The 13,537-nt window shown below is 42.0% G+C and overlaps 1 protein-coding gene across 3 annotated transcripts in view; it reads right to left on the minus strand.

Annotated features, from left to right (window-relative positions):
• Positions 1-13,537, minus strand: part of SORCS3 (sortilin related VPS10 domain containing receptor 3) — a 633,894-nt gene that overhangs the window by 124,831 nt on the left and 495,526 nt on the right. For all 3 annotated transcript variants that reach the window (XM_027529080.1, XM_027529079.1, XM_027529078.1), the window contains one exon: positions 1,729-1,818. In XM_027529080.1, coding sequence (XP_027384881.1) covers positions 1,729-1,818 — 90 coding nt within the window. The remainder of the gene's footprint in view (positions 1-1,728; positions 1,819-13,537) is intronic.

The following is a 13,537-nucleotide window of genomic DNA, read 5'->3' on the forward strand; positions in this document are numbered from 1 at the left end:
GAGTGGGTTGCCATTTCCTCCTCCAAGGGATCTTCCCGAACAGGGATCGAACCTACATCTCTTACATCTCCTGCACTGGCAGGTAGGCTCTTTACCATTAGCGCCACCTGGGAAGCCTTCTCTTAAAATAGGGCCAGTGTATGTATTTTCTACCGGCTTCCTAAACACTTATTTTCAGGGTTAACTCCTCATCTTCCTTGAATCGTCTTAAGCATCACTTTCTTTAGAAAACTAGCCCTCACGACCCATATTTGGTGAGCTTCAACTATCATGTCACAGCGGACCTTGAACTTCTGTGCCTAGAACACCTCTCATACCCACAATTCCTTGTTTACCATTTCTACCAGAATACAAGCTTTATGAAGGTAGGGAATGTCTGTCTTATTTACCACTCTAACCACAAAGCTTAGCTCAATGCATGGCACTGAGTAAAAACCTAAATGGAAGAAAGACAAGATCAATGGGTGAATAAAGGAAAAAAATGAATGAATATGTGCATGATTATGTGAATAAATGAATGGGTAAAAGCAACTAGGGGTAGATGGTTATCTACCTTCTTATCTCATAATCCCATCTGCCTCTGTACTCATTTCACTTTTCATGATATGCTTCCTAGCACCGGCTTGGAGATCTAAGTCTTTGTAACTTTACATTTGATTTTTGTCCAACCTGAGACTTTGCTTCTTTGCAGCCCCAATAATGCAACTGAGGCTTTAATGCAATTAAGGCTTTAATGCAATTAAGGCCTGCCCATGTTCACACTGATGTTCTAAGATCCATCTCCTCCCAGGAGCCACTGTTTACAAGGGATGAGGTCCACAGAATAAGTGTTGTGATTTTCCAAAATAGGAGTTAAAATGCCACGATTCGATATTAACATTATAGTAAATTATTCCTTTTTAATTACTCATTGTGGCAGAAGGGAGTGGAAGTACAAGCAGTGCATTTATATTTAGCATTAAAATGTAGAGAGAAGCATGAAAGACATGGGACTCACCTGTGCACCTTACATATATATAATTGTATGTAGCCCCAGGGGCCATGGGCATTAATTTCTCATTTTCTGTAACATCTGTAATTGACTTTATAGGACCATTGTATAGGATCATAGTTGCAGGATGTACCCATCAGCTACACACTCTCTCTCTCTGATGTACCCATCAGCTACAGTCTCTCTCTCTCTCTTTCTCTCAGACACCCAGACACACACACACATATATGTGTGTGTATATAAAGTTTCTACCTAGGCCATTCTGAGTCTGGCCTTCTATTCATCAATAAGGCCCTTGTGAAAGATAGGGACCCACAGAAGAGATTTCAAAGCTAGTGTTCCTTTCACTACCAGTCCTGGGAAACGACCCAAGGTTATACTGTATATTTGAGTCATAGGAAATTAAAACTCTTGCCTGGGTATCCTGCTGGGAGGGGAACACAGAACCCAGATTCACTGACATGCTGCTGCTGCTGTTGCTAAGTCGCTTCAGTCATGTCCGACTCTGTGCGACCCCATAGACAGCAGCCCAGCAGGCTCCCCTGTCCCTTGCCTGGGATTCTCCAGGCAAGAACACTGGAGTGGGTTGCCATTTGAGCAGAGGCCAAACCCCCAGTGGTAAGTCAGGCTGAATGCCTGCTGTCTCCCAGAAAGGGATCAAACCTTCCGCAGCCCAACAAGACAGCCTTTCCCTGCTGCTTTGTCTGGCAGGACCCAGGGCAGCAGGTGATGAATACCTTGGGCAGTGAGTACTTGGGCAGCTTTATCTGAGCGAAGGCCTCTCTCCGGTAGGACACGTAGTAGCTGGCTCTTCCACCAGTTGTTACCTGGATCATAGGGAAACACAGAAAGGTCAGATGGGGCTATAGATCCAGTGCAAGGTGGAAAGTAGTAGCCTCTCCTGTTGCCTTTGATCCTCCAACCCCACGGCACCCTAAGTTACTCCCATGTCACAGCACTTAGACAATAAATGAGCAATTCCAGCAGTCTTTCCCCATGGCTGGTGATATCTGGGGGAGCAGGGACTCTACTTCGTCACTATGCTCTGAATTCATACACAATAAACATTTTCAACAGAAAACAGAGAAACTATTGATATGGGCTATACTTATGATCTACATATTCTATTCTTCTTTTCTTAACAGTTTTTAATCCATTGCAATGATGACATGATTATCAAAGAAACTATTTTTCTGAATCTGGATAATTACTATTGCTCAAAGCTCTTGTTACTTTGCAATTAATTTCACTTCCCATTTGAGCACAATTACCCTTTATTTTTACAAATCCATGCAGTGAACAGATACTTGTTGATTCTTTCCATATGCAAGTTAATTAAAGGCATCAAAAGTCAAAGAAAGAACTCTGGATTTGAAAATCAGAAATCTGAAGCCTGAATCTCAGTTCTACTAGTTCATGACTGGTGATGTCAAGGTCTGAAACCTCACTAGAGGAAAGATGGCTTCTTAGGGGAACCCAGAAACCACAGCAAGAAATGGTCCTCTGGCTTGCACTTGCTGGAAAGCCTGCCAAATTGCATAGCTCTGCAGATGGCTGCTCTTGGTCCAATTACCCTAACTCAGGGGAGATTAATATTCACAGGAGAAGACAACGTAGCCTGTTCAGAGAAAATAGCAGGGAAACAATAGCAACCGGGCTTCTGTGCTGAGGAGGCAATTACTGGGGGCACAGGCTCTGTGCTCACTAAGACCCCAGCACTTGCTAGAGACAGGCCAGTCCCCCAGATCTGGTCCAACCCTGGTGCCCATCCATAGCGGCTGCTGAGAGTAGGAGGTTGTTACATTTCTAATGAAAGCCACCCATCGCTCCTCACTCTGAGGCATGACATCTCCTGTGGCTCCTCCTTAACCTCTGCAGATTGGAAGCCCACAAAGCAGGCACCACAAGCTGCCAGGGAGAGCAGATGTTCGAGTCAGTGTGAGGGCAGAGCTGTGAAAAAAACCTGGTGCAAAGACTTAGGCTGGAAACCAACAGGAGAGACCAGCTTTCTGCCTGATGGTCATTGCTATCCTCACATCTCTATTTTCTAACTAGAATCACTCTTGTCTTGTATTCCAAGACCTTTATTTTTTTTTTTCTGGATAAGACATCTGTTCTAAATCTATGTTGTTCTATGTTGGCTTAGAGGTGGGATGTTGACAGATTAAGATCAATGAGTTGCAGAGAATTTTTTTTAAAATAAATCTCAATTGCATAGAATCTGGTTAAAATGTAACCCTTGGTTCTAAACACAGTCACCATTAATCCTGGCAATTATTTGCTTCTTTAATTTGCTATTTATTTGCTTCTTTAATTTGGTTTTACTTTTAATTGTAAAACCAACACATGCAAACATACCTGCAAAACTCAAGAAGCAGATCAGTAGTTTTGAAATTTCAGGATGCACCAGAATCACCTGGAAAGCTTGTTAAAACTCAGACTGCTGGGCCCCACCCATGGAGACTCCGAATCAATCAGTCTGGGTGGGGTCCAAGAGTTGCTTTTTCTAATTACGTTTCCAGATGATGTTGATGCTGCTGGTCTGGGGACCACACTTGGAGCAGCACAGAAGCAGAACTTGAATGCCAACTGACATACAGCTCTGTGCCTCTCTGCTCCTCACCTATCATGAACCCGGCCTCCCTCTCAGATGCAGCTTCTTTCCTGAATTTTGTGTTTAGTGATGATAATTTTTTTTTTTTTTAACCAAGGTGAAATTCATATAAGAGAAAATTAACCATTTTAAAGTGTACAATTCAGTGACATTCAGCATATTCACAGTGTTACACTACCACCACCTCTTATAGTTCTAAATCATTTTTATCACCCCCACAAGAAGACCATCTGCCCAGTGATAAAGCTTTTAAACCCCAGAATACATCCTCTATCAAATGCTTAAAAATCAGTTCTCTACAAGACATCCTGAACCTCACCATCCTCACTTTTAGTGAATGAGCCCAGCATCAGAAGAGGCAAATCCCAGCACTAACGCCGGCCAGAACTCAGCAACTAAAAACGCCTTTCCCCAGGAGATCCAGTCACCTCCACAGGGAACAAGATGACAGCACCGCCAGCCTTCTCATCAGTAGCACAGAGCAAGGCTGGTGGGGTTTCCAAATTGCCGAGGGTTGAAGGAAAGCAAAGTGGTCCCCTTGAGTGTGTGTTCAGTCCCACTGACCCGGAACTCAGGCCAGCTGTGCCTGCTATAGCCCTCTTCAAGCACAGACTCCCCCCCTACCTTCTCTGTTAAGCTCACACAAACCACCTGGGAGAGTCTGCACTTAAGTATATCATAAAGATGGAAGTACACTTCAGAAATACCATGGAATAATCTAAAGTATTAAACGGCTGCACAAAGCCCAAGGAGCGCAGAGGCTATCTGCTGCCTCTGACATCACAGCACCCCCCAGAGACATCCAGGGGCTCCTGCAGCCCTCCCTCTGTCCCAGTCATGCCACTGGCTGTTCTGCAGGATCCAACCTGAGGCTCCATACCTCATGTAAGGCCCAGGAGTTCACGGGCCTTGGTGTGGATAGTACCATTCTAACTTCTCCCTCCTCTTAATTCCTGAATTTTGTTATTTCCATTTCTACAGCACTTTCAACATTTACTCCTGTGGTGTACATATACCTATAGTGATCCCTCCATGGCTTATTATAAGGTTATAACTTCTTAATTCCTAAATAATGCTCGTCTCATGGCAGGCAATCAGTGGATGCATGATGATAAAAATAATGATAAAATTGTCATCAATTGGGTTCATCTTCCATGCTCCAGGACTGCAAGTAGCCCTTATATAAATTATCTATTAATAGTTTAACCCCACTGACAACCCTTCCGAGTCTATGGAATGACTTGCCCAAGATGAGACAAGTAGGAACCTACTGAAGTTTGGCTCTAAACCTGCTCTCCTCCTCCTGTGACTGACAAATCCTCTCTTCATCTTATTCATGTCACCAGTTGTATTGTAATTTCAGCACTACATTTCCTTGATTCCAATGTCTTTAAAACATGTTCTTTTAAATTTCTGTAACTGACGTGTGTGTATATGTTTACATTCCCAGAAAATCTGTCATGGCATTGATGCTACATCTTAAAAATGATGCCTTCTTAGAAAAGTGGTGAGTTAATAAAAGCAAGAAGAGCAATGATTACCATGCAGTGAAAACTTATAACATGGAAGATGCTACAGTAAGCAGTTTCTAAACCATAGTTTATTTACATATATACATATACACACACACATTATATTATATATTCCTGACCCATAGAGGATATAGCCTCTATAGGTAAGGAAGTAGAGGCTAAGAGGTCACTAATTTGTCCAACAACATACAGCCCTTCATTGACCCAGCCATGTACAATTCCAGCCTATGCTTGAACATATAACCAGGAATGAACACATCCCCAAAAATGCCAGGCATAGGGCAGGAGGTCAGTACTTAACTAACTGAACAATGAAATGTGATTCATTCACTTAACTGGAGAGCCTTCAGATTCGATTTTCTCTGTTGTTTAGTGGCTAACCAACGGTGGCTACAGAAGCAGCCGCCATCCCTGCCCAGTGCCTGCTGGTCCCAGGGACTCACCTCCACACAGGGGTCCTAGCGCCTCCCCGGGGAGCAGAGTCCTCCCAGCAATGAGGGATACTAGCCTAGTGCATTCGCTGCCTCTCTGCTATTATTTGTGTGGCTCTCTGGCAATCACACAAGGAAGGAATAAAGTTTAGCAACTATTAATCTATTTTGATGAACTTTTCTCTTCCTTACAAGCAAATTTGCTGGCACTGTAAATCCCAGAGATTATTACCACTTTCCCTTTCAGTGACACCTTTTATTTTACATTTGATGAATGTCATCCAATTATTTGCTCTGGGCCCATCTGTCATGCTAAACACAGAATTAGCTGGGTCTTTTCCTCACTAATGACTGGCTCATTAATCTGATTTTCTGGATTTCCATTTTACAGGTTTAATTGGGCTCCTGGCCAGTGAAAATGATTCCTTTGGACAAATGCATTGGCCATTAAACACATCTGTCTCTTCTGACTTGTTCCCATGCATCTGTAACCAAGTCTAAACCGACATATCCTTTATTTTTTCCATTTCTCCTTGCTTCTGGATGATGACTTGTCTTGGAGGAGAGAGAGAAATCTGCCCCTCAAAATTGGAACCAGAAGGCCTTGAGTCATATTGAACCTTTTTCTGTCACAGAGAGAAGAAAACTTGTAATGTCTCTAGAATTCATAAGTGGACACATGGCTTCTGAGAAGAGAAGTAGAAACTAACACGTTCAAATACCTATCATGCAATGAGTGCTTCAGATTCATTTTACTATTCAATATCCACAATAAATATTACTATTACTATTATTATTGTTAAAACCATTATTAGTACCCTTACAAGGTAAAAGTATTGATAAATTTTTGGAGCATTTATTATATGCCAGGCACTGTTCTGTATGAACCAGCTTTCCAATTTATAATCAGGTGAGAAACTGAGGCATAGGGAACTTCTACCATATGCTCAAAGACACACAGCCAGTAAATGCTGGAACTGGAATTTGAACCCAAGTTTATGTGACTGCAAAGCTTATTCTGGTCCCTCAGACTATGTGGGTTTCCATACCCCTCCATGGAAAAGAATGAATCCTGGTCACTCAACTCCCAATTTCCCAGGTAAGATACCCACCAACAAGGTAGATCTTTCATGTCAGTTCCCTATCCCTGAGAAATCAAGGTTCTATTGTTGCATAGGAGTCAATGGTGTTGCTATTGGAATTGGTGAATAAAGAGGGATAATGGAAATAAATTCAGCTTACACAAGAGCTGTCACCTTCATAAGAGTTGACATTTAGAAGTTTTTCCAGCTAGAGGACTTTGCTAGGTCCAGGATGATGTGAAGAATCTAAGACAAGAGAAATGACTACCTTTATGGGCATACATTACTTATTTCTCTTGAAGCCTTTGCATTATTTCCTCCTTCTTAAAAAATGAAAGGGGACAGTCAAGTTGTTAAGATGCACAATTAACTTTTCCAATTTCTTTGCTCATTAATTCTATTCAGATTATTTAAAATACATTTTGACATTGTTAGACCTTTCTCTTCTTCTCCTCCTACATAATTCCTTTAAAGATCATAGTTCTTCTTCAAGAACAAAGAAACAGGCTTCTGACTACCAGGTCACAAGAGTCAATAAATAGCCACTGGTCTCATTAGGATGTGGCTCTATGTGTCAGGCTGGCCTGGGAGCTTCTACATGGTAGGTTACATCACCTCTGTCATCTTGAGCTCATTTCTGAAAGCTTTCTGCTAAGGCACTGCACTGTGTATCTGAACCAGAATTGGGTACGGCATTTGGAACAACAAGACACCTATCAGCAAGCCATCTCCCCTACTAGACTGTTTGATGTTGAATTTAATGTTTGTCAAACTGGTGTTTGCTTGTTTTATGTCCTGGAGGCTCTGGTCTACTAATGAAATATGCAGTTTTATCTGCCTGTTTCTAGAAGGAGTGGGTCTAATGCCTAACAACACTTCTGCTGAGGCTGAACATTTTTGAAACAGATTTTCCCATAAAAATTTTTTATGGGGGCCCTAACGTAGCCCCCAAAAATAGCTTCATCAAGAATAGATTTGGGATAAGACAGCTGATATGAAGCCAGTATTGCTCTGTGTACGAGTGTGCATGCACACATGCATGCAGAGGGGCAGTGTTGGAGGAAAGGCATGTCCACCACACAACTGGCCAAAAAACTACTGGCAAATCAAGTGCCCAGTCACCAGCCCTGCCAAGAGACTTCTTGGAGCCTTCACCAGCTATGGGGAATGCCAGCAAGGTGCAGAACAGGGGTGAGTTAGAAAAGCATGTTACAAAGACCATGTCTAGACCACACACAACACTATAATAAGAATCAGGAGGCCTAGTTCTCTGAGATTGTTTTTCAGATACAATAAAGGGGTTAGACTTGATAAGTTTCCAATTATCTATTTTCAAGGAAAACTTTTCTGATTGTTAAGCATTATAGTACATCAGCTGGGATCTCAGACATGTGTTTGAATCCTGCTTCTGTCATATGCTGGTTTGGTGACCTTGAACAGGTAATTTAATGTTCCTAATTTCTTCTTCTGGAAAATGGAGATATTAATGTTGAGTTCATTTCAGTCGCTCAGTTGTGTCTGACTCTTTGCAACGCCATGGACTGCAGCACACCAGCCTTCCCTGTCCATCACCAACTCCCAGAGCTTATTCGAACTCATGTCCATTGAGTCAGTGACGCCATCCAACGATCTCATCATCTGTCGTCCCCTTCTCCTCCTGCCATCAGTCTTCCCCAGGATCAGGGTCTTTTCCAATGAGTCAGTTCTTTGCATCAGGTGGCCAAAGTATTGAAGTTTCAGCTTCATCATTGTCCTTCCAATGAATATTAAGGACTGATTTCCTTCAGGGTTGACTGGTTTGATCATCTTGCAGTCCAAGGGGCTCTTAAGGGTCTTCTGCAACACCACAGTTCAAAAGTATCAATTCTTTGGCACTCAGCTTTCCTTATGGTCCAACTCTCACATCCATACATGACTACTGGAAAAACCATAGCTTTGACTAGACAGACCTTTGTTGGCAAAGTAATGTCTCTGCTTTTCAATATGCTGTCTGAGGCTGATAAGTCACTTCAGTCGTGTCCGACTCTGTGCGACCCCATAGATGGCAGCCCACCAGGCTCCCCCGTCCCTGGGATTCTCCAGGTAATAAAACTGGAGTAGGTTGCCATTTCCTTCTCCAATGCATGAAAGTGAAAAGTGAAAGTGAAGTCGCTCAGTCGTGTCCAACTCTCAGTGACCCCATGGACTGCAGCCTTCCAGGCTCCTCCATCCATGGGATTTTCCAGGAAAGAGTACTGGAGTGGGATGCCAGTGCCTTCTCCAAATATGCTGTCTATGTTGGTCATAAATTTTCTTCCAAGGAGCAAGCATCTTTTAATTTCATGGCTACAGTCACCATCTGCAGTGATTTTGGAGCCCCAAAAAACAAAGTCTGTCACTGTTTCCCCCATCTATTTGCCATGAAGTAATGGGACCAGATGCCATGATCTTAGTTTTCTAAATGTTGAGCTTTAAGCCAACTTTTTCACTCTCCTCTTTCACTTTCATCAAGAGGCTCTTTAGTTTTTCTTCGCTTTCTGCCATAAGGGTGATATCATCTGCATATCTGAGGTTATTGATATTTCTCCCAGCAATCTTGATTCCAGCTTGTGCTTCATCCAGCCCAGCATTTCACATGATGTACTCTGCATGTAAGTTAAATAAACAGAGTGACAATATATAGCCTTGAGGTACTCCTTTCCCAATTTGGAACCAGTCTGTTGTTCCATGTCCTGTTCTAACTGTTGCTTCCTGACCTACATACAGATTTCTCAGGAGGCAGGTTAGGTAGTCTGGTATCACCATCTCTTGAAGAATTTTCCACAGTTTGTTGTAATCCACACAAAGGCTTTGGCATAGTCAATAAAGCAGAAATAGATGTTTTTCTGGAACTTTCTTGATATTTTATCATGATGATTGAATCCACCATGGCATGTAAAGAATTTAATCTGGCACATGCTAAGTACTCGATGCATATTACCTGTCCCTGCTGAAATAGAGGCATAGGTGCCTGTATCAGTCTAATATATTGGAGGGTTTATGGTGACTGACCATGGTGACAGTTGACATGCAAATGGAGGACTTCAGGAAGTGCTGAGGCAGCCAAATGGGCTTCCTGGTCAAAATCAACCAGGGATAGAAGACTGAAATTCTTCTTGCCATCAGCAAGGGTGGCTTTGTGGAGAAGATTCACTTATAGAGACTGCCAACCCAATGTGCTTTGTGCCACATATTTGACCAATAATGGTTACAAATCTTATCTTCATGTTCTAGCTTTTATGATTTAAAAAGAGCGAAAGAAGTCTTGCAACCTAGATGCCCATCAGTAGATGAATGGATAAGAAAGCTGTGGTACATATACACAATGGAGTATTACTCAGCCATTAAAAAGAATACATTTGAATCAGTTCTAATGAGATGGATGAAACTGGAACCTATTATACACAGTGAAGTAAGCCAGAAAGAAAAACACCAATATAGTATACTAACGCATATATATGGAATTTAGAAAGATGGTAACAATAACCCTGTGTACGAGACAGAAAAAGAGACACTGATGTATAGATCAGTCTTATGGACTCTGTGGGAGAGGGAGAGGGTGGGGAGATTTGGGAGAATGGCATTGAAACATGTATAATATCATGTATGAAACGAGTTGCCAGTCCAGGTTTGATGCACGATACTGGATGCTTGGGGCTGGTGCACTGGGACGACCCAGAGGGAAGGTATGGGGAGGGAGGAGGGAGGAGGGTTCAGGATGGGGAGCACAGGTATACCTGTGGCGGATTCATTTCGATATTTGGCAAAACTAATACAATATTGTAAAGTTTAAAAATAAAATAAAATTAAAAAAAAAAAAGAAAGAAGTTCTTGGGATGCTCACTTTACCCATAAAAATGGAAGTTCATTGCTTTTCCTCTCCTAGTTTCGTTGGTGGATGAAAAGGCAAAGATGGTTAGTGCAGCAATAAAACAAATTGATATGGATTTGAATTGTTATCCTGGAGTACAAAATTTGGGAGCATTTGAATACTCCCGGTTAATATAGTAATAGTTAAAAAAAAAGCTAAAACTCAGTCAGTCTACATTGAGTGTTCTAAATCAGGATGCCAGAGCTTCACAGAAAAAGGAAACACTACTTAGGGAAACCTTAAAGACAAATATTACAACTTACTATCAAAAGAGCCCAACTTCTGTTTTCACAAATGTTCCTTGTACACTCTGAGTGTAGTATGGTTTCATAAAAGATAGACTGAGAAAGGGCTTGAAAAGATATTGCAAGGAGTCAAGCTTATACAGTCTTCCTATATTTATATAAAAGTTTTTGAGATATTACATAGGCTAGTTCCTTTATACTGGTAGATATTATGAGGTCAATTGATTGGCTAAAATATTCCCAATCCAGACACTAGCCTCTGTCTTTTATATAACATTCCAGAATTTCAGAAAATTAAAACAAAAGAGTGGGAGAGGAGGGGGAAGAAAGGTAAAAGGTACCAGTATCTGTAACATTAGTGATTCTAGTTTCAGCTTCATCATGTATCAGGCATGCATGTATCAGACATGCAATTTTAGGCATAGTAAATAGTCTGTTGGAGTTTCAAGATTATTTTTCTGTAAAATGGAAATAATAGTTACTCTTCTCTTACAGGAAGTAAATGAGATAAAGATAGTAAAATGTTTTCATGTTATCTATAAATTATTCTACGAGTACAATGAATAGGATGTAATGATTGACCTGTTTATGTATCCAGGAACTCAAAGATTTTAAAAGTATTTTCACTGACAAATTGCTATAAACTGAGTTTTTGTATCCCTCTGTAATTCATATGTTGAAACCTTAACTGCATTGTGATGGTATTTGGAGGTGGGGCCTTTGGGAGATGATTAGGTCATGGGGATGGAGCCCTCATGAGACCAGTGCTCTTACCAGAGAAACCCCAGAGGGCACTCTCATACTACACACGAGGACACAGGAACAAGTTGACCATCTATGAACAAACACCAAATCTGTCAGCGCCTTGATCTTGGACTTTCCAGCTTCCAGACTTGTGAGAAATAAACTTCTGTTTTCATAAACCACTCAGTCTACAGCTCTTATGGCAGCATTAGTACAGAACCCAAGCTGATGATCCAGACATGCCCAGTCTATAGACTATGTAGGGCATGAACATTTGCCACTGGGGCAGAAGCTACATATACCCTGTGGGGTTACAGTCATCGGCAGACTGAAAGGCTAGAGGCAGTATGGAATATGAGACTAGAAGCAAGAAATGGACAGGCAGAGCTATAGAACAGACGTGTCTTCAGCCACATGGGATAAATGGCAGGTGCACATAGTTGCTTAGAGAATGACTAATTTTATTGGTATGTTCCCAGTATTTTAAAGAACTTAAAGGGCAAGGCAAACAAAGCCATTAATTTTCTAGAGAAGCAGGGATGTGTCTTTGAGATATGGGATTTCTAGGCAGACTTGGAGATACATGGGCTGCTAGATATAACAGCCAAACTTCTCCAACATGGGATTTGCATCCCTCATGAGTGAATCTGGGGACAGCAGTGGATAGATTTAAACCATCTGTCAACCTGTTTTCTTCAGGAAACACCACCACTTCCCCAAGGGAGCCATGAATACTCGTAAAATGCCAACTGCTATTTCTTGGAGCTTCCTCATTGTACTGTCTGTCATTCTTGTCCTATCCTCCCCCAGCAGAAGCATCACTGTTGAAAAGTCAGACTTGGTGCTCACCTCTTGTTATGCACTGTCCGCCCTCATGCACAGCAACCTTGGTGGAGAGATACTGTACAGCCTTGCTTTACTGATAAAGTTAATGATACACATAAGGTCACTCAGCTTCAAAGCAGCAGAGCCTGGATTTGGACTTGGGTCTTTAAATTTTGACAATGCCCATTACCCTGTGCAACCCTGAACAAGTCTACTGCAGAGCCTCTCCAAAGAATAGCTAGTTTAGGACCAATTTCCTGAAGGGATTCATCCTGACCCAGATCCTTAGAAATACCAGCATTAAGGAAATCCACACTGGCTTACATCAAAAGCTACCTCCTCAAAGAATCGTCCTCCATCCGGATTTCCCAGCTGGAATGCAGCCTTTCTTTTCTGATTCTCAGGGCTCTCTGTAGCTCTCTTGTTGCACTTATCAGCTGCTGAGGAGATTACTAGAAGAGGGTCTCTTGTATCATCTTTGAGGGGAAACAATATGTCCTGTTCCCATTTGACTGCCTCTTGGTACCTGGCACCCATGTCACAACTCATATTTGTAGAGCATTTTGCTTTGTGCCATTTGTCTTCATCACTGGACTGAATCTCATTTGGCTGGAGCACAAGCATGCCAGGGAGGTCTAATTATCAATAGATCCCCATGTTAGAATTCAGGGGCCCTGAGGCCCAGACAGGCCCCACTAGATCACCTTGCTGCTAAAAGGTAGGGCTCACAGCCAACCCCCGAACTTCTGACTTGAAGCTCTTTTCATGTTGCTAGGCTGCGTCATTCTGTGTTCACTAAATCAAGATTAGACAAGCGCAAAGCGGAGATAATTGCATGGATTTCTACAAGTGGGTCTTGATTTTACATCAAATACTCCTTTGAGTGGTTGGCAACACCACAACATGGAAAACCAGGGGCCATAAGAAAGACTGCTTTCCTGTGGGACAAGAAGCAGCAGATTACAAGATGTTTTTCCCTATCCGCTGCCGAAACCACAGATTAATTAAAGGTCTGGCCAAATTCACATCGTTCCTCAACCATTAATCACATTCAGACATCTCATTAGGGATATCAGCCCCAATTCTACTACATGTAACACTGATCAGTCAATCAATGTATATACTTATTCAGCACTTTTGTGCCCAGGATGTGTTAGAGTCATGGGCTGTGACCTCATGGAGTT

The sequence above is a fragment of the Bos indicus x Bos taurus genome, chromosome 26, assembly GCF_003369695.1.
Source record: "Bos indicus x Bos taurus breed Angus x Brahman F1 hybrid chromosome 26, Bos_hybrid_MaternalHap_v2.0, whole genome shotgun sequence".
Lineage (NCBI taxonomy): Eukaryota > Metazoa > Chordata > Mammalia > Artiodactyla > Bovidae > Bos > Bos indicus x Bos taurus.